At 39.7% G+C, this 21,220-nt stretch overlaps 1 protein-coding gene across 2 annotated transcripts in view; it reads left to right on the top strand.

Moving 5' to 3' along the window:
- The window catches only part of col2a1b (collagen, type II, alpha 1b), a 56,681-nt gene that overhangs the window by 12,939 nt on the left and 22,522 nt on the right, over positions 1-21,220 (top strand). For both annotated transcript variants that reach the window (XM_054785047.1, XM_054785048.1), the window contains 20 exons: positions 206-238; positions 661-693; positions 782-835; positions 5,916-6,017; positions 7,792-7,869; positions 10,047-10,091; positions 11,339-11,392; positions 12,171-12,224; positions 12,985-13,038; positions 13,150-13,203; positions 13,287-13,340; positions 13,402-13,446; positions 13,894-13,947; positions 14,025-14,069; positions 15,139-15,192; positions 17,530-17,628; positions 17,708-17,752; positions 17,829-17,927; positions 18,053-18,106; positions 20,909-21,016. In XM_054785047.1, coding sequence (XP_054641022.1) covers positions 206-238; positions 661-693; positions 782-835; positions 5,916-6,017; positions 7,792-7,869; positions 10,047-10,091; positions 11,339-11,392; positions 12,171-12,224; positions 12,985-13,038; positions 13,150-13,203; positions 13,287-13,340; positions 13,402-13,446; positions 13,894-13,947; positions 14,025-14,069; positions 15,139-15,192; positions 17,530-17,628; positions 17,708-17,752; positions 17,829-17,927; positions 18,053-18,106; positions 20,909-21,016 — 1,218 coding nt within the window. The remainder of the gene's footprint in view (positions 1-205; positions 239-660; positions 694-781; positions 836-5,915; positions 6,018-7,791; positions 7,870-10,046; positions 10,092-11,338; positions 11,393-12,170; positions 12,225-12,984; positions 13,039-13,149; positions 13,204-13,286; positions 13,341-13,401; positions 13,447-13,893; positions 13,948-14,024; positions 14,070-15,138; positions 15,193-17,529; positions 17,629-17,707; positions 17,753-17,828; positions 17,928-18,052; positions 18,107-20,908; positions 21,017-21,220) is intronic.

Consider the following 21,220-nt stretch of genomic DNA (forward strand, 5'->3'; position numbering starts at 1 on the left):
GGTAATCACAGCCTCCCAGTCTAACTGAGGTGCTGCATGTTTTTATTGAAAGGGACGATGCGCCGGCCATTAATGGAGGCATGGCATTTATTAGAGCAGAGGCCTCTTTTTCAAGGGAAATACACAAAAAAAACTGCTAATGTATGTGCAGGAATTACATGGATAATCATTTTATTGATGTTTTTTGCTTTGCTTTCGCTCACAGGGCCAAAAAGGCGAACCCGGAGATATCACTGATGTAAGTTAACGTTCTTTCTTTACGCATACAAGAATCACCTCGAGTATTAGATAAAATTGGATATGTGTACTCCTCACACAATATGAAATATAATAACCTGTGTCGGCCTCCATAGGCTGCTGCTTACGAATCCACAGAGGCCACCTGGAAATGCTTTGCCCCTCTGAGCGCTTGCTCGTCTGTGGCAGCAAATAAAACAGGAATTGTTTACGCTATCTTTCTTTAAATGCTTTCCCTTTAGAGGTTAGCAATTAACGCTCTGATGAGTGGGGGCGTGTGGAAAGACATCTAAAAGAGTCCTGCGCAAATGCATCTGGAAAGCTTTTGCAAAAAGGGACCAGAATGATGTGATTATATAGTATAGAGTTGTGCTCTTTATGCCGAACATCATATTAAAGCTAACTGAAGTTTTCTTCACGCAGGTTGTAGGACCAAGAGGACCATCTGGCCCAATGGTACGTTCATTTATACTTTTCCATTCAGCCAAAGATGTGGGAGTATGTTTCTTCATCTAACTAACTCTTCTTTGGCTTGCTCACCCAGGGCCCACCAGGAGAGCAGGGACCCCGAGGACCAAGAGGAGAAAAAGGAGAGAGGGTCAGTTTGCTCCACTCTTGACTTTGAAATATTGGAAAATAAATGTGTCGCATTGATTGGTGTTAAAGTGGTACGGGTGAGGGTGCAGAATGGTAGCTTTTCTTCTGAGCAGCCCCCTCCAAGCTGTCATGTGCCGTTTGCATTAAGGCCGTGTGGTCTGCCAGGCTTGGTTAACAGATGTGGTCCAGTAACGTAAACGTCTGAGGCCTCTCAGTGTGGGAACTTTGTTCAGAGCATCAATGCCGCATGTCTGTGTCAATGTGGACAAAACACAATGGCTTTGATGGAAAGTTGAAGGAGCCCCTCAGCACATTCTTGCGATATGTCACCACATGCATTAGACTGGTCTGACCTCGTGAATCATCATCATCTGACACCTTGAATTATCCACCTTAAGTACAATATTTAAACATTTCCTGTCACTCATGAGGAGTTAGACATGAGGACACCAGAAGGTCCACTCCATTCCACACCTTTACAGTATTCAGTAGACCCCCGCTTTTTGCTTGGATTACATTCCGGGACCGCCCGTGAATGGTGAAAAGCGGCGAGGAATTGCGTCGCTCGTAAAAAAAAATGTTGCCACTCTAATCAAACCTGGGCTATGCGGCACTACTGTATGGAAGCTCTACATTTACACACAACACAAACCAACAGGAGGTCATCAACTTAAACACCTTCCTCACTTACAGTGAAAACCAAAAGTAGCACATGTGGAACACACAATGTAACGGCACCACACTGAGCGGCATCAAAATATACACACACCAACACACATGCAAAACAATCCTATAACCCACAAAGCATGCTGGGTAAATCTGACGGGTTTTCTACCATAAAACACCCTAATTAAGGAGATTAAAAGCACATAAGGGCAGGATTTCTCACAAATAAAGAAATGTTTCGATCAAAAATCTGCAAATTTGCAGGGTCGCAAATGCTAAATTGCCAATATGCCGAGATCCACTGTATTTCAGCAAGTGGAACGTTCAACATTTCCACTTTACAACTTTTAAATACAGTGGCCACAGATTGTCTATGAAGAAGACAGATTGTGGGTTGAGAGAGGAAAATGGCGAAACACATGCAGAAATCGAGCGGAGACAAAAAAATACAGGCAGCTAACACTGTCACAGAGCTTGTCTGGCGGTGGATCTGCCTTTAGTAGTGACGCGATCACGAAAGATAGAAGTGACACGGGTGATGTAGGTGACGTAGACACAAATGCATGGACAATGGCAGCCGAAGCAACAAGCTAGTAGTTAGCGTTGCTGAGCCATGTGGCGCGCCACCCGAGCCTGACACTGGAAGCAGTTCAGAGTCAGGTGACTCAGAACCCGACCATGATTCTTCTGACGAGTGGCTGGCGTCTGGATCGGTCAGCAGCAGGGATTCATCCCCACATCCAGCAGACCCCACCGTCACTCCGCTTCATTTTGCTTCTCTGCAGAAAAAGCTTGTTTTCTCTGTTTTTTGGTCAAAATCAGGTGTTTTTGCTGAAGGTACCCTATGTTCTACCACCAATATCTAAAGACCCAAAAAGGCTAGAAACAAACTTTTTTTTCTGATGAAAGAAGAGAGTCTAAAGTTTCTTTAGATAGTTTCAATGTTTATGTAGTCCTAAAAGTCAATATTCTGTGGGTCTTGAAAGTTCAGCAGAAATGCCCAAAAACTCTGGCAGTACGGAGCTTTCTGCTCTGAACATGGCTGAGTTAATACACTGCATGAGTCCAACTGTGTTCTTCATGTTTTTTTACTCACAAAACCTCCTTGTGAGCAGCCTGTTAAGTTGCTAATACATGGAAACGGGAAGTGGAAGTCAGCTCCATTGTCCGTCTATGATGTCATCAGTGGTTGAGTCTGTAGTTCTTTGCTAACACAGTTGAGTCTCAAAAATGTTAACCTAAAACACATTTTAATAGCTGTACATGTATAAAACTATTCTAAATGCATATAAGTGATGAATGAAAGGGATAAATGAACATTTCCGGTTACTTTTACCTCCATTGAAGACATGATTGTTCACAAAGACACCAATCTCTTTAATAGTAGCAGAACATTTGCATTATTATGACACCACCGAACTTAAGTTGAGTGTTTTGAGTGTAGATGTATTTTCTGGGCTTTCCGAGCATACTTAAATGCAGCAAATTGTACTTCCGCAGTAAGAGTTACGTTAGTGAGAGATAAGACTATCCACTTACTGTTTTTATTTGTCTTTCTGTTTATTTAGAACACATACATGCACAATACAGAGGTTGTTGTGATTTTCGGCGTGTCAGTGAATACACCTCGCTGTCATCTAGTGACAATGAGAAACTGTCGTGTCCAAGGACAAACTGACTAGAGATGTGTTTGTGAGTTGGAGATACAGTTTATAAAGTATATACAGTATATACAGTACAGTATATACAGTACAGTATATACAGTATATACAGTACAGTATACGTTGTTGGAATTGCATTGCTGTTGATGTGTTGAGGTCAGAATTAAGTTATTAAAGAGTGGCAGACTCCGTGTGACTCTGTGGGGACGCTATTGTGGCTCCCTCTGCCGTCATAACAGCGAGCTGTGGGTTGACATGATGCGTATGTGTTAATGACGCAAAAAATGTTAACGTATTTAACTAAATAAATTAGTTACCGCTATTTCTGACAATACTTTGTAGTCCAGTTGCTGTTAAAAGTCCAATTTTCAGGGTCTACTTTTCCTCTTTGTAGAGTTGATAGCGCCGTAGTTGTACTTCTTCTGCTGCTGCTTTATTGTGACCCCCCCTTGCACCTCGCTGTTGCCTCCTGCAGAGCGGAAGGAGTACTACATTAACGACCGCTTTTCTAGCAAGACTGAACGCTTTAGATCAGCGGTGCTCACACTTTCTCAGCATGCGCGCCACTTCTAAAATACCTAAAAGCCCCAAAGAGCTACCTGCTACTATAAACATCAAACATATATTTCTAAATATATAAATGTGTACTATATTTATAAATATGAGTACATCGTACATGTATATCAGGGATGCACACACTTTTTCAGCATGCAAGTTAACGTCCACATGATGTAACTATTACTATAAAACATATAAACTTTAAAACTACTATACCAAATACTAATGATTAGTATTTCACATTCACAGTTTCAGAGTTTACAGATAATCAATGTAGTTGTTATCATCTAATAATTCACATTTCAATTCAGTATGGCAATAAAGATAATTACACATCATTCCTCATTAGTTGTGTACATAACCTGAGTACCGGTCAGTCAAAATAGCCACATAGCATTCATTCGACACACAATCCATGTATTACGTCCAGTTAGAATTTGCTATCAAACATTACATGTATACGAGAAAACGAAAATGATGACGCAAAAGACGTCAAGGCAACATATTAAAAAGGTTTCAGCCGTGGGCGCATTTTTCAATGAGTCATGAAATAATACTTTCACTGTCAGAGTGTAGAAAACACACATTTCTAGAGTGGAATAAAGCAAAGCCATCAAACAATGACTTTTTTTCTACATAACTAGCAACAGATAACAACAAATGTTGTTATACATACAGTAGAGACATCTTACTGCTCAGTTAGCTTATTCATAGTCAGAATAATAAAGATGAAAGTTGCAACTCTGGGTGTTGTTTGGCGGGCCACATGAAAAGCTTTGGCGTGCCAGATTAAGAAGATATACCGTAGGAAAATGAAGGTGACACGTGAGCAGTGTACTCACTCTTGTGGGATACTTTATACTATATACCAGCTTTATATGATATTATTCAACTGAAAAGAATGACAGTATAAATCTTAAATTAGCAGCATATATTACTTTAAACAACCCCATTCAGTAATTTAGTGATACTTGCAAGGTTTTGTTTATTACACTGTCTAAACCCACTACAGCATGTAGCAAATATATGTCACTTTTGTGCATCAAGTTGTCAAAAACATGAATTTACAAAAGTGTAAAGTGCAAAGTATGAAAACAGAGCAAAAAAAAAAAGTGGATATTATATAAAGCGTAAGCGCAGCACGGAGGTTATCTTTTTGCCGGCGTTTATCTGTTTGTCTGTTTGTTTGTTTGTGTTCAAAATAACTTGAAAAGTTCAGAATGGATTTCGATGAAATTTTCAGGAATTGTCGGAAATGGGACATGGAAGAACTGATTAAATTTTGCAGGTGATCCGGATCACCATCTAGATCCAGGAATTTGTGAAAGGATTCTTTAACATTGTAAAATAGGACCATTTTCGGCATTTGTGCACATAACGTCACAAAAAAATACTAAATATTAAAGACTGATCCAAAAACTGTAGGATTATTATTTTGGTGTGAATCACAATATGGGGGGGAACTATGGCGCTTGGCGGAGATCTCCAAGTGCTTCTCTAGTTTGTTTGTTTGTTTGTTTGTGTTAACTTGAAAAATTCTGAATGGATTTGGATGAAATTTTCAGGAATTGGCGGAAATGGGATGTGGAAGAACAGTTTAAATTTTGGGGGTGATCCGGATCACCATCTGGATCCATGGAACATGGAACTATGCCGCTTGGCGGAGGTCTGCGCTCTCCAAGTGCTTCCCTAGTTAGTTTATTGAAATCCAAAAAGTACAATAATTGGTATTTCTGAGGGGGAAAAATCCCATTAAAACATGAACAGAATGATATATTTATTAGTGTGGTTGTAGTTTGCAGTGTTGTCTAACTGCACTGCATCATACTGAGAGGTGTGCCTAATATGTTGACTGTCTTGAAGTAAGGCAACCAAAATATGAACTTTTTTTACTTTTTTATGAATCAAACTACCAATAAAGGAAAATAATCCCCTTATGTCTAAATGTACTGTAATCAAGTGTTAATCATGAACTTGTTACGTTTTACTAGTGTTTGTTTGTAGCGTCACCTCAGGGTGTGGCCACATGGTCGTGGGGGCAGTCTGCTCAAAGTGCTCTCAGTGAAAGTGAAGGTACAGACTACAGGAAACAGGAAACAGAAATACAATATAAGAGTATCAAACCGGAAATGTAGGTGGAAATATGCGAAAACCAGGCCTGAAGTCCAACCAGGTCTACTTTGTCATTATTTTTAGGGAACCTCCGGCCCCCGTGGCAGAGATGGCGAGCCTGGCACCCCTGGAAACCCCGGCCCCCCTGGACCTCCAGGACCTAACGGACCTCCTGGCCTTGGCGGAGTAAGTGTCCTTTCCCATGATGAGTAGTGGGGGTGGAGTAAGAAGAAGCAGAGGATGCTAAATGGCATAAAAGATGTTGGATAGAAAATGCCTCTCATTCTTTGGAGGAGGAAAATGGACAGTGGAGGGCAGGTAAAGAGACTTGCAGAGGGGTAGGAAAAGAGCTTTTTTTGGAGGGGGGGCATGCATAAACAAGGAGACTCTTTGTGAAGGAGAGGCAGATGCAAACTGTTGGCATGCCCTCTGCTCGCCCTCTGTTGGTGCCCAACAAGCTTTCAAATTTACTTAATCAAGGCATAATTTCTTCCCTGTAGTCCAAATGTTCGTGTACATTATTTATTGCTCAAGAAACCTTAAATGGAGCCGATACGTTATTGAGACAGAGCAGCCTCATCAACATAACCTAAGTACAAAGTTATGATAATAATGAAAAATTTAACAGGAAATGAAAAGCAAAAACGATTAAATAATATATTTTTTGTCATAAAAGTAATGTAGTGTACACCATTTATAAATTACATATTTCCAATATGAGGAGAAAAGAAACAAACCAAACAAAATTGTTTTTGACCTCTGATATTGATATATTTTTTAAACCATTTTTCCATCCATCCATCCATCCATTTCGCTCCGCCTAAACCATTTTTACTGCAGGAAATTAGGGACTATATGGAATAATTCATAGATTCATGATCTGCTCCACAGGCAAACTGTCACCTTCAGGAAATCACAATAGCTTTACCAACTGTTAGGGGTGTCACAAGATCTCGCGAGATTAAAACATGACAAGATTTCTTGTTTAGAAAAAAATTTGTCTTGTGGTCACTAGGCTTGAAACGATAATAAACAAATTAAGCACACAATAAATGAAAATGAACGTGATCATTTTGCCGGCCTCGATATATTGCCATGTGCATGCGTTTCTGTTTTCCTCGTCTCTCGCCTTCAAACAGGCACGAAGAGAGTTCACTCTGTGCATTGGTTTCAGCACCTTGGCCTGTTTGTTCCATAGAACAACAGCGTGAACGGGGTCATACAGTCTCTTCGTCTTGGTGGGTGGAGGCGGGGTGCGTACACACAGAGTGCGGAAGAGTATAACATAGCAGAACGTATATTAGTAGATTGCAATATATTGTCATGTATTTTTTAATACCTTTTCATTGTATTTTTCTTAAAAGAAATGTTAAAATCTTGTCTCGTCTCGCTCTTGTAGACCCAAACTCGTGTATCGTCTCATCTTGTGGGTCTCGTGACACCCCCTTTAACTGCAGCAATTCAAACTTTCTTAATGCTCATAAAAGTGTAAAAGTAAGTCAACCACTGTTAAAATTACAGAAGAACACTCTCTCTTAATGATAATTAACATGAAAATGATGTCATGGGTTGGGACTGCAACACTTACAAACTAAAGCATTTCGACAAACAAGCAAAAATGCTCGATAAGTGTACCACAATGAAATGCAGTATATAAAATTGAAACCAGGGCAAATGCAAGATTTGAATAAACTACTGTATGTATATACAGTAGATCCCCACTTTTCATGGGGGTTCCGTTCTGGACCCACCTGCGAATGGCGAAACTCTGCGGCTAATTAAACCGCCCATGTATGGCAAAGTTTCTCAGTCTGCTAGCATCAAGTCAATTTTTATGTATGTCGTGCCATTTAACAGCAGTTCTTTTCCTCATGCAGTCAAGAAAACAAAACAAAAGCGAGAAAAATCCCCTAATAGCACCTAACGATGACTCTAATTCCTTCTTCTTTCGTTTTTTTAGAACTTTGCTGCTCAGATGGCGGGCGGTTTTGACGAGAAGGCCGGCGGCGCTCAGATGGGTGTGATGCAAGGACCTATGGTGAGCGAGAAACATCATTTATCCTCTTTCCTTGTTTCTCATTGGCCTGCTGGTAAATGTCGTACAAAAAGGTGTCAAAACAAACTTAGCTTTTATTCTACAAGAGGACTTTTCTGGATGCTGTATTTTCTTATACCGGGACCAGGGATGCTGTTCATGGTCGTTCCAAGATGGATACATCATCTTTTTCCATTTTTTAATCAAGAGAGAAGGATTTAAATCGTAACTTCATTCCGCACTGTGAAGTCTTGGAGAGCCCAATATGGAATAAGGAATTCTCATCTTGCTGCTTGAGGAGTCCAAGAGGATGTTTAATCCAGTCTTCTTGTTTGAACGTTAACTCCTCATGGACCCAGGATGGGACCAGCAGGTTTACCTTGGCCATCAAGACCCCAAATCATAGCAGACTGTGGAACAAGATTTCTACTGAGACCCTCTCAAAGACACACATACAGTACATGCAGAAGACGTGAAGATACAGTGCCCCATTGATACTGTAGGTCTACAGCCACCGTGGCGAAGGCTTCCCCACTCCCACTCAAAGGTGACTTTCATTCCATGTGAGGAAGCACTGTGGTGCATTTTATTTGGCTGCAGTTTGTATTTTTTATTTGTATTTTTCAAATGCAGCGTCCAAAGAGGCTGAAAGGAACGTTTATATCCGGACTGAAAGGGAATAGCTGTCACTCGTCAGTGAAAACATTTGAGGAACTTGTTAACGCTTCCACAGTGGTGTGTGCTTGGATCATCAGCTTGACAGAGTGTGATTCTTGAGGCGGGGGGGGGCTGAGGTTAGGACTTGTGGCGTGTGATTCCAGCCAGAAAGCTCACTGAAGCTGAGTGGAGGAGAAATGAGTCGCAGGAATCTCACCTGCTGCTGCAGAGTTGCCCTGTTTTGATTTTTTTTTTTTTCATTCCCCCCAAAAAGGAGTCACGCGGAGTTCACCTAACCCTACACATGCCGGTGACCTTTGAACTATGGGGCAAGAGCAGAAGCATGGATGCCACTTTGGAATTTCAGACGACTTAATTTTCACAGTGGAGGTGATGAAGTTTGGGAGCTTCATGCCTGCGGGTTTTCTTAAAACAACCAAAGCTGATCTTTCCATATGCTCACTGGCCTTAACACTTGGTACACATGCACAATCCAAAACAAAAGGAAGGCAACAGTGCTTATCTGAACAATAAGTATGTCACCGTGGTGATGCGGATTGTGTAGATTCAGGGCGTGTGTGTTTCCTAGCTTCTGACACAACTTAAATCAACCAAAACATCCTTACGTTCACGTGCCGGCTTTAAGGATGTACGCATGCACAATTGATAACAACTGGAAGACAACAGTGCTCAATTGAACAATGTTTATTATTAAGGCGATACGGATTGTGTAGCATCAGGTCATGTGTGTTTTATAGCTCCTGACAGATTTCACATGCGCCCACTGGCCTTAGCATGTGGCGCACCTGCTCAATCGAAAACCAAAGCAAGACAACAGTGTTTGTCATTAAGGTGATGTGGATTGTGTAGCTTCACGTCATTTGGCTTTGTAGCTCTGACAGAGCTTAAACAGACCAAAACATCCTTACATACGCTCACTGGTCTTAACATTAGGCGCACCTGCACAGTGGAAAACACAAGGCAAAGGCAACAGTGCCCAATTTAGCGAAAAGTTTATTGTGGTTGGACTCTGCGGTGTTGTGAAGTGCATTGCTTCACACTGAGAGGTGTTTCTGATATTTACCTTCAAACGAAATGTTGTGATGCGTTTATCAAGGATTCTCAAACTGTGGTTCAAGTAGTACGAGTGGTACGCAGGCTCCATCTAGTGGTACTCAGGAACACCAAAGCTTTTCTTTTCCTAAAAATCCAATCATATTAGAGTCACGTACAAATACAAATGTATGAAGCTAAGTCAGTTACGTAAATAGCCATCTAAACTCACCTCTTACGCCACAAGCCAATTACCTGTGAGCCACATATTCAAATGTAGCTGTATAACATGATATTAAATGAAGAAATGAGTATTATTCGCTTCATAAAGGCAAATGCAGGTCCATAAATTGGATGTGCGGTGTACCTTATGTCATGGCCAACTGTGTGCTTCAGCAATACTGAAGGTTTTTTGGTGACTATTCCATGTCAAGTTTCCTGATTGTCTCTCTTCCCCACCTCACACTCAGGGCCCGATGGGTCCCAGAGGACCACCTGGCCCCACTGGATCTCCTGTAAGTACTAACTTTACACCACACAAGCTGTAAGTCACCACTCTCTGCTTTTCCAACTCTGCTAAAGTCCATGAATGCAACACTGCATGTTTCAGATGGTACCAACTAGATGTTTACATGTTTGATAGCGCTGGCTGTGGAATACTTTTCCATCTGAAGGCTCCAGGGTGTTTTTCCCCCCCACGGAACACCTGACAATTCGTGTCTTATTTATATGTTAACATGCCCCGCCCTCATCTTAACCTCTTGCCTGCTCTACCTGTAGGCCTCCTGGGAGCTTCTCTCCAGCCTCCAGAGGAAAGTTATTAGGCAGGCCGTGCCCGCGCTGACGGGTCTCAACTTGACGTAGTCGCCGTGTGCTAGCTTTGATAAGGCTGTGTTGGATGTTTGGAAGCCTCCTGTGTTTCCAGGAGGAGACAAAGCTCTATCGTTCGTACATTTCAATGAGTCCGTAGCAAGTCAGTAGCGCACAGACCTCCATCAAGGCTATCTCACGCATTTTCGGAAATATTGTTGTTAGGATGAAGGCATGAGTCACTCAACAACAAAAGAAAGTGTTATCCAAATATTCTATATTACCAATATTCCAGGTGTGCATCCGATTAAAGTGTATTTTCCTTCTTTGGCTCATGTGCCACCCTTCAGCAAAGTATTATGAAGCTAAAGGAGCAAGGTAGTGTTTGCATAATTCTATTTCAAATGTTAAATTAAGAATAGAAATGAAACATTTTATTAGATTGTTCTACTATTTATTGTTTTTATTATATATTATAAATATTTTATATTTCATTTTTAGCTTCTTACTTCAGCCTTTTATTTTATTACACGATAGGATTCAGCATACTACTATTCGATTTGAATTAATTTTATTTCATACAGCAGAAAAAAGACATGACATGAAAAAAGATATGTATGTGTTATTTTTGTTTTATTTTAGTCAACTCAAAAAAAGCTGTCAGTTTTAGCTTTTTAATTGGAGCTTTTTATTTGATTTTATGGAACACAAAAGTATTTTTATTTTTTCGTTTCGTTTTTAGCGTCTTGTTTCAGCCTTTTATATTATTTCTTTTTACAGCGTAAAACAATTTCTTCATATTTCAGCCTTTTATTGCATTTTTTTTTTCAGAACACAATATTAGTTCTTCATATTTTAGCTTTTTATTTTTATTTTTTTTTTTTAATTAAAGACCACAATAGATAATGTCATTTTTAGCTGGTTGTTTATGCACTTCTGTTTTCTCCTCCAGGGCCCTCAAGGTTTCCAAGGCAACCCAGGAGAGGCTGGAGAGCCTGGACAATCTGTAAGTTTCACACATCACCGGTATCCAGAATAACAACCAACTCCCCCTCTATCTACAGTATATACTGTGTGTATATATATTTATACTGTATATACTGTATATGTATGTTTTCTGTCAGGACTTAAAAGTCTTGCAGGAGTCTATCATCTTGACCAACCTTTTTCCTGAGCCTTTATGTTTGCACTTAAAAGAGGTTCCATGCAGTGCCATCCTATTCATTTTCAGCTCTTTCATGTGGAATCTCGCTATGGCTACAGTATATGCTACCCATCTATTATTTATATGTGAACTGTGATGGTGCAAAGCAGAGTGCAGAACTGCAGATTTATTTCAGATATTTTATTTAACAAGAGGATCCATGTTGCGTTGCGGCGTATTACCCCTCGTCCTTTTTATTTCCCGCTTATGAAGCTTCGAGAAATCACACGACCCTCTCTGGTCTTTCACAATCCCTCGGCATGTGGACGGAGCTGGAGGGCTTCCTTCCACGCCGCTGTGCTAAGCTGCCCCTGTGGCGTTTCCCCCATAAAAGGCCGCATCATTAAGTGCGATTAAAATCACCGCTTCCCAACCAGGAAACAACTTGACAGGTGTGCCGGCAGTCTCGTGTGAACCACGTGGCCTTGTGAAGTCAAGGGAAAATTTGACCCGTTCACAGAGTCTTCTATAGTGATGACTTTTAATGTGTACACTGTGCAGTCAGAAGACACTGCTTACAAATGGTCACTTACGGTATGTCCACATGTCTTACTTGGGCTTGCTTTTTCGCCGCTTATAGGGCCCCATGGGACCCCGTGGACCGCCAGGACCTTCCGGAAAACCTGGAGATGATGTGAGTGTGTTCTGTGAAACTTTAAAGGAGGAAATAGTGGTGATCTCATTGTGAATGGAAAAAAAAAAACGAAAGTGCATCTAAGAATGGCTAGAAAACGTAATGGGAAATAACTGAAAAATTGGGTTTATTTTTGTAATTATATTGTTTTATTTTGCATTTGAGATGTATTGATTAGAATGATTAACATACTATTCTAATCTTTAATACTTTCAATATAATTTAATGTATTCATTTGTGCTTCCATTTATTGTTATCTTATTTTTTTTCTAAACTATCTGTAAAGTTGACTTTATTTAGTCTAATTCTGATATTCCAGTATCATCAAATTAAACCCCCTTTTTTCTGAATAAATAATCTGAATTTGAAGTCAAATGTAATTTCTGCCTTTGGCCACTGGATGGCAGCAGACAATGTCAGTGTGCCTCCACTAGGGGCACTATTATATATTGTTATATGTTAAGGTCAGTATAATCTTAAATATGGTCAAATATATATTATTAAAGATACAAATATATCATAAATAATGTTAAATATTAGATCATTTTCATATTTATAAAATAATATTAATTTTACGTGAAGTAATATAAAATATATAACATGGATGATAAATCGTATTCAATATTAAAATAAAAATAAAATGTAATATATAAGATGGATGATGCATCGTATTCAATATTAAAAGACTGAAAAACAAAATAATCATAAAAATAATAAATAATAAAATTTCCTAGTATTTATCACATTGTGTCTGATTTAGGGTGAGGCTGGCAAATCTGGAAAATCTGGTGAACGTGGAGCTCCTGGACCTCAGGTAAGTGCTGATTCCACAAGTCCCCCTTATTGTATATGGCAATTTAAAAAAAATCACTTAGGTGACCCTGACCACCTTGATGTGGTTCCATTATGTCTTCTTGCCATTTAGGGAGCCCGTGGATTCCCAGGAACCCCTGGCCTGCCTGGCATCAAGGGACACCGAGTAAGTCTTCTTGTTGGTTCACAACAATTAGCATGATTTGTTATTGTTTATTAATTGTGTGCATGGAATCTTCTCTTTTGCAGGGTTACCCAGGTCTTGATGGCACGAAGGGAGAGACTGGAGCTCTTGGATCTAAGGTACCAGCTATATTTATGGATGATGCAGATGCTATGATGCTAACATCCTTCCTGTGTGTAGGGAGAAGCTGGTGCTCCAGGAGAGAATGGAGCTCCTGGACCAATGGTACGTATGTGTGTGGATGTCACAACCAGCCAGCATCATACAGTCATGGAAAATACTATTAGACCACCCTTGTTTCTTCAGTTTATTGATCCATTTTAATGCCTGGTACAACTAAAGGTACATTTGTTTGGACAAATATAATGATGATAACAAATATAGCTCATAAGAGTTTCATTTAAGAGCTGATATTTAGCAACTTAAAAGGGTTTTCTAGATAATAACGAAAATCACTTAAGTTCTTACATGAATAGCTATAGCATTTTACTGCCAAAAAATGTACAGGTAACTCAAATGAGCTATTTTTGTTGTCATTATTATATTTGTCTAAGCAAATATACCTTTAGTTATATCAGGTATTAAAATGAACAAGAAAAAAAAGAAACAAGGGTGGTCTAATCATTTTTTCGAGTACGGTCTTAAAGTTACATCTTCCTTGTGCCCATGCAGGGACCTCGTGGTTTGCCCGGTGAGAGAGGTCGTCCCGGACCAAGCGGAGTTGCTGTGAGCGTCCCCGTGTCTTAACACTCAGCCTTTGCTTTACTTTTCACATGCACTAACTTTGCATGACTGTATTGTAGGGTGCCCGTGGTAATGATGGTTTGCCCGGCCCTGCTGGTCCTCCGGTAGGTATCTTATTTTAAAGAAGTCCTTTCATTTTTTTGTCTAGTCACAGAAATATTAGAACACCACAGGGGAATTCACATAAATATTGAATACTGTTGATGTACAGTGGAAAAAAACATGTATCTCCAAAAAACCCAGGGAAAAAATCATTTTTAATGTTGAAATAAAGCACAAAAAAAACACACACAATTTAGTAATACCGCACGTATTTTTTACTGAATGACGACGGTATGGGAAGTATCGTAAATATATGGACATTTGCAGGAACTAATGAGGAAAAACAGGAAATGTGCAAAATTGCAGGTTTATTCCCCAACCAATTTAAATGAAGTTGGGGAAAAAAAAAGCCTTTTTTTGCAAATTTTGTTGACTTCATCATGCACGTTGCATCCCATAAAGTTAATAAGCTTTTTTGATGTTTTTTTTCCTTTAATTACAATTGTCTTCATTAATAATAATTGAAAAAGTATACTCTATTTTAAATAGTATTAAATTATATTCTTATTGTTTGAACTTTTATTAGCTTACTTTCCATGCATGTCTGCTAATAAGAAATAAAATGTGTTTTGTTTTTTTTAGAACTGTAAATTTCCATCCATTTTTATTTAATTCCTATGTATTTCCACGGAAGTATCCAATTTTCTCCAAACTTCCCATAGAAAGTGTCTATTGTTAGACTCAACAATGTTTCCCATAGGAAATAATGTGAAGTCCATTCATTTGTTCAACTTTTATTACCGTTTTAACATCCTTAACTGTTATACAAGTGTAAAAATAAGTTAACCATATCCACATAACGCAACAAAAATAAGTCAAACTGCTCCTCCTTTGATAGGCTGGAGAGAGAACAGGAGAAATACTGTCAACTCGTGGCATCTCTAAAGCTAGAGCCTTGTCATATTAATTTATTGTAGAATTAATCATAAATATAAAAAATATTTGTCAAAACGTACATTGTAAAATAAAAATATCTAAAAATGAATGCATCTTTTTAGTTCTAAATTACCCTATGTGTTCTATAACCACCATATGAGGGTCTCTAAGGTTGTTGACTTTTTTCCTCTATAGGGTCCCCTCGGTCCTTCTGGCGCTCCAGGCTTCCCTGGTTCTCCTGGTGCAAAGGTGAGTCACTGTAGTTAACTACCCTGCTTGCTGTTTATTGCCACTTTGAGGCCTGTGCAGACGGGAACGCCTATCTCTATCTACAATGAGCGTGCTGACATTGGCGTTAAAGACAGTGATGACGTTTCCGTTGCATTCCAGGTTCAAGTGAGGCTTTTAACCAAGTATGTAGCCACTTTAGCCTTTATAAACTGTTTTCTGCTTTTCTGTAAGGCTTTCCCTGAGTCGAGCGGAGGAGTATTTTTGGGCCAAAGCAGCCAAGCTTTGGTGAAATGAGAGAAAGCTGCACTGGACTGAAAAGCACTTTAAAACGTCCATCAGTGTGGAAACTTGGACACGGGGTCTTAGTCGAACCTGTCTCGCTTTGATTTATTCATGTGCAAACGGTCTCAGCGTTGATGCTTTGCTGTCTACTCCTTTTACTCTTTGGGGATTTACGAATGGAAACTGGACTCCAGATGCAGTTTTATATTTGTGCTGTGTGCTTCTGTGGAGGATTAGCTGATTAAACCAAGGCTAGACTAGAAATGTGCAACTCAAAAAGAACATTTAAATGCTAAGGATTTCTTTTTGAACTTCCATTCTTGCCAAATATTCTTCCTTGACTGAGAGCCATGAAGAATAAAAGCGTCAGTACTGTGTGGGCTCCTATATCCTATAATGCTGCCGCAGTAGCAGAGGAATTCCATTCACCGCCATGCTATAATAACAGGAAGTGTGGGAAAATATCTGGCAAGTGTCCAATTAGGAAGGGGGCAAGGAGGACGGGGCTCAAAGTATTGCGCCTTCTTCCAGTAGAAATGTTATTTTTGTTCCTAACTCCTCTGGAAAGCGTCACGTATTTGGCTTTGAGTAGCATGCTGAAGTGGAAATATGATATTATGTTCATATTTCAGTGGGATGGGCATTCTGTCCCCATCTGATGGTCATGGGCCATTTGTGGATCCATGTTATAGTCAACTTAGGCCACGGGTGTGCAACGTTGTGGCCCGGGGACCATTTCTGGCTCATAGTTCATTTTTTCTTGACCCTTCTCGTATTGTAAAAATAAAGTCATATAATTATTAATTAAATATATGATTAGATAATACACTAATTTTGCTTTGTCACCAATTTATAAATTAGTACTGACTTATGGTGAAATGAGATGTGTTTTCTGCGGAAAAAACAACCCATTTTTGCAGAATATAAATTAAAAAATGGTTGTTTTTTTTTTAATTGGAGACTCTAAATTGTCCATAGGTATGAATGTGAGTGTGAATGATTGTTTGTCTATATGTGCCCTGCGATTGGCTGGCGACCAGTCCAGGGTGTAGCCCGCCTCTCGCCCAAAGTCAGCTGGGATAGGCTCCAGCATAGGCTCCAGCTTCCTTGTGAGGATAAGCGGCAGAGAAAACGGACGGATGGATGGATGTATAATTCTTTTTTTTACTAAATCCCCTCAAATTTGATGGGGCTGTGATTGCTGAACCGCGAATGTGCAGGGATCCACTGTATTGACCTACCTTTTTTTATCATCTTTAATGTACATCCCCCGCATCCTTTCATTTTTCTGAATGCGGCCCTCAGTGGAAAAAGTTCCGACACCGCTGGTTTAGGTGATCCTTCTCCTTTCATTCAAGCCAGGATAATAAATAATAACAATAATAAATATTTACACCCCAAAATAACAAAAAAATCTATTATTTCTTCGAGTTTATAAGCACAAATATCACAAAAGAAAGTAGTACAGCGGTGCACAATAAGTGTCATTTTCCTGGTCGGCCACTTGGTGTGCTATTGCTTAGCTGTCAATTCAAAACAACCCTGTGAAACATCAGCAAAGATTGACTCCCAAGTTGACTCCCAAGTTATTCATAGCCAGTTTTCCCCATAGGAAGTAAGGCAAATTCAATTTGTACATCCAGGACCAAACTGTGGCCATCACGTAACCTTTATTAACTGGAGAGTCAATGTTTTAAGTGGCATTGAAACACTCTTTAACTGTCAGACGTGTATGAAAGGAAGTTAACTTACTGTAAAGCAGCCCGTTGCTTTTGTGTATTCCAGTCATGGTTCTATGGTTATCGTCACACTTTTCCTCTTTGACATCGCGGCTGCCCTTCTGAGGTGGCGTCACAAAAAAAAACAAAGAAAAAGCATAGCCCACTTGTGGAGTTAATGGTCAAACTACATTGGTCAAACGCCAAATCGGGGCTTTTATACCTACTGGAATCAGCACAGGATGTCCTTATATGGTCACGGAGAATTAAGACTATATGCTCATTTATTTTTAGCCCAGTGACTGTTTGTATGAGAAAAAAATCTTAAAACAGAACTTTGCATGCTTTCTGACAGGGAGAAGCTGGTCCTACTGGTGCTCGTGGACCAGAGGGTGCTCAGGGACCCCGTGGAGAGTCTGGCACTCCTGGCTCATCTGGACCTTCTGGTGCTTCTGTAAGTGATGAGTATTAATATGACATAGTGGTTATAAGCAAGGCACTATGATGACCGAGTTCTATGTTGTTCTTAAAAGGGAAACCCGGGTACTGATGGCATCCCTGGGGCGAAAGGATCCGCTGTGAGTATTCCTCAGTATTTTGAACTCCATTACCATTCAGTGGAAAGTACTGAGTCTGAGTGTCTTGCTTTTGTAGGGCGCTCCCGGTATTGCCGGTGCTCCCGGTTTTCCCGGACCTCGTGGGCCTCCCGGTCCTCAGGGAGCGACGGGACCTCTCGGGCCAAAAGGAACATCTGTACGTGATCACAGAGTTGATTCATGCAGCAGTGATAAAGAGCTGCTTGGGAAACAAATAGTTTCCACTTTAGTACTTGAAGATGACATGATGATGATGTCTGGTTTTTGTGTTTACTCCTTCAGGGAGACCCGGGTATCGCAGGATTTAAGGGAGAGGCCGGCCCTAAAGGAGAGTTTGTAAGTGTGCTTTCATTCTTTTGGAATACAGTGTAAAAGAAAACTAAACTTGGGCCTGAATCCTGAAGTCTTGACCTGACTCTGGGCACGTTCAGGAGAGCTCTAACATGTCAGAGATGAAAAGACTTGTACACAAGCAAGGATGTTGTAAAGTCTATTCCAGTGTGAAAAAGTGATTGTCCTCTCCAAAAAGACATAACTTAATTGAGATTAATTGAGATCTATCGGTCTGGAAAAGGTTATAAAGCCATTTCTAAAGCTTTGGGACTCCAGCGGACCACAGTGAGAGCCATTATCCACAAATGCCGAAAACATGGAATGATGATGAACCTTCCCAGGAGTGGGTGGCCAACCAAAATTACCCCAAGAGCGCAGTGACGATTCATCCAAGAGGTCACAAAAGACCCCACAACAACATCCAAAGAACTGTAGGTCTCACTTGCCTCAGTTAAGGTCAGTGTTCATGACTTCACCATAAGAAAGACACTGGGCAAAAACGGCCTGCATGGCAGAGTTCCAAGACGAAAACCACTGCTGAACAAAAAGAACATTAAGGCTCATCTCAATTTTGGCAGAAAACATCTTGATGATCCCCAAGACCTTTGGGAAAATACTCTGCGGTCTGACAAGACAAAAGTTGAACTTTCTGGAAGGTGTGTGTCCCATTACATGTGGTGTAAAAGTAACGGCACATTTCAGAAAAAGAACATCATACCAACAGTAAAATATGGTGGTAGTGTGATGGTCTGGGGCTCTTTTGCTGCTTCAGGACCTGGAAGACTTGCTGTGATAAATGGAACCATGAATTCTGCTGTCTATCAAAAAATCCTGAAGGAGAATGTCTGTCCATCTGTTCGTGACCTCAAGATAAAACCAACCTGGGTTCTGCAGCAGGACAATGATCCAAAACACACCAGCAAGTCCACCTCTGAATGGCTGAAGAAAATCAAAATGAAGACTTTGGAGTGGCCTAGTCAAAGTCCTGAATCCTATTGAGATGCTGGGGTATGACCTTAAAAAGGCGGTTCATGCTGGAAAACCCTCCAATGTGGCTGAATTACAACAATTCAGCAAAGACGAGTGGGCCAAAATTCCTCCACAGCGCTGTAAGAGACTCATTGCAAGTTATCACAAACGCTTGATTGCAGTTGTTATCAGAATTAGGGGGCAATCACTTTTTCACACTTTTTCACACATTTTGTGTCCAGTTGTGTTGCCATTGACTAATATTTCAATTTGTTTGATGATCTGAAACATTTAAGTGTGACAAACATGCAAAAAAAATACAATGGAAGGGAAGGGGGCAAAAACTTTTTCACACCACCGTATATAAATAGAAATAGAAATCTATCCTGCTTTACTTAAAACAGAATAAGTTCAGTGTCCAGGTTGCAGGGGTGTCCAACTTTCAACTCTATTTGTGTTTTATTTATGACTGGCCACATTTAAATTGTACACTGCTTTATTTACCAAGCAGATCTCCAATCAAACAGTGTAGCCATCATCTTCATGCTATTTTGTGGTGATTTGTCATTATATAAAGGCATAAAGTTTGAATTCAACAGTTAAAATAAAAGGCTACTAAAGCGACTGAAGCAAATATTTTTTGACCTTTTGGTCAAATAAAATCAGCTGGCGAGATAAAAGACCCGTGTGATCGTATCACCATCATAACGCTGGACACACTATGTGTTTATGTTCATTAAACAACCACACACAAATATTGTTTTGAGGACAATACATAATTAGTATTAATGACAACAAGAGAGGAAAATTGTTCAGTGACAGTTGAAAAAGTTAGTACGTACCTCATGAACGTGATATCCACTTCCCCGTGGGAGAAAAACGAGCTCCAAAATAAACGCATCGCTTGTTTGTTTTAAAAACAGATTGTCACTGTGCTAAAAAGACACATTTGGAGTCCGAAGACGAGAAGCTAGGCAGATAACTCTAACTAGCGAGCTAGCTAGCTGTTGCCAGTGACAGCTTGGTAAAGCGTGTAAACAAAGATGCAGAGAAGTCGAACAGCAATAGGTTTGATAAGGGAGTGATCAAACCCGCTGGCATCGATTGGCGTAGCCTGTCTCGAGCTGTCAAACGGAAAGCATTGAATGGTTTCCATTTTGAATAATTGTGCCAGTAAATTACAGTATTGAAGTTAGCTGTGAAGAAATCATTCAATATAAACATGTATTATTAACTAGAAAACAGAAATATTTTAGAAATCTTGTTTTAAAAGTTATTTTTGTCTGGCAAATGACAAACTGATACAAATAAATACTAACACATAATAAAGAATTACCCTATTTATTATTTCAATATTGCAATAAGTATTATTTTATTATTTAATATGTTGATTATTATTATTTTATTGTTTATAGTTTATGGGTTGGATTTTTATGACCTCCTTGGGCAACTATTTTTTCTGTTTAAGGATGTACATTTAAAAAGTAAAATAATTTGCTATTTATGATGTTTTTTTCTGTTCTTTAGTATAATTTAAGGGTGACAATAATAATTAAATGTATCCAAAAAAAATGTAATTACAGTGTCAGAGCTTCTAGATCAAATAGCCCTTACATAAACATTTGTTAAGCACTGTATATCCTTCTTTTTTATTGTAATGTTCTAAATCCTTGTATTAGAAGAAAGAAGTAAAAGAAATAAATAAGTAAATAAATAAATAAATAAATAAATAAATACCATGCAATCCAAAGAATGCACATTTTTTAGCATATGCAACATATTTGAACATATACTTCTTCCTGTTCTGACACAATCTCTTATGGATGTTTTGTGCAGGGGCCAGCAGGTCTTCAGGGCGCCCCTGGCCCACAGGGAGAAGAGGGTAAGAGGGGACCCAGAGGTGAGCCTGGTGCTGCTGGACCACTTGGACCTCCCGGAGAGAGGGTGAGCCCTTTCAGATTTCATTCCATTGTGTTATACTTAATGCTATACACACATAATATTATCTGCTACGATAGTCATGAAATCTTGACCCGACCACTGTGAATTTGAGTAGAATTCTTTATGTATAAATGGAATTTTTTAGTCTTTGACTGGCTGGTGACCAGTCCAGGGTGTACTCCACCTCTCACCTAAAGTCCACTGGGA

The sequence above is a fragment of the Dunckerocampus dactyliophorus genome, chromosome 8 (genome assembly GCF_027744805.1).
Source record: "Dunckerocampus dactyliophorus isolate RoL2022-P2 chromosome 8, RoL_Ddac_1.1, whole genome shotgun sequence".
Lineage (NCBI taxonomy): Eukaryota > Metazoa > Chordata > Actinopteri > Syngnathiformes > Syngnathidae > Dunckerocampus > Dunckerocampus dactyliophorus.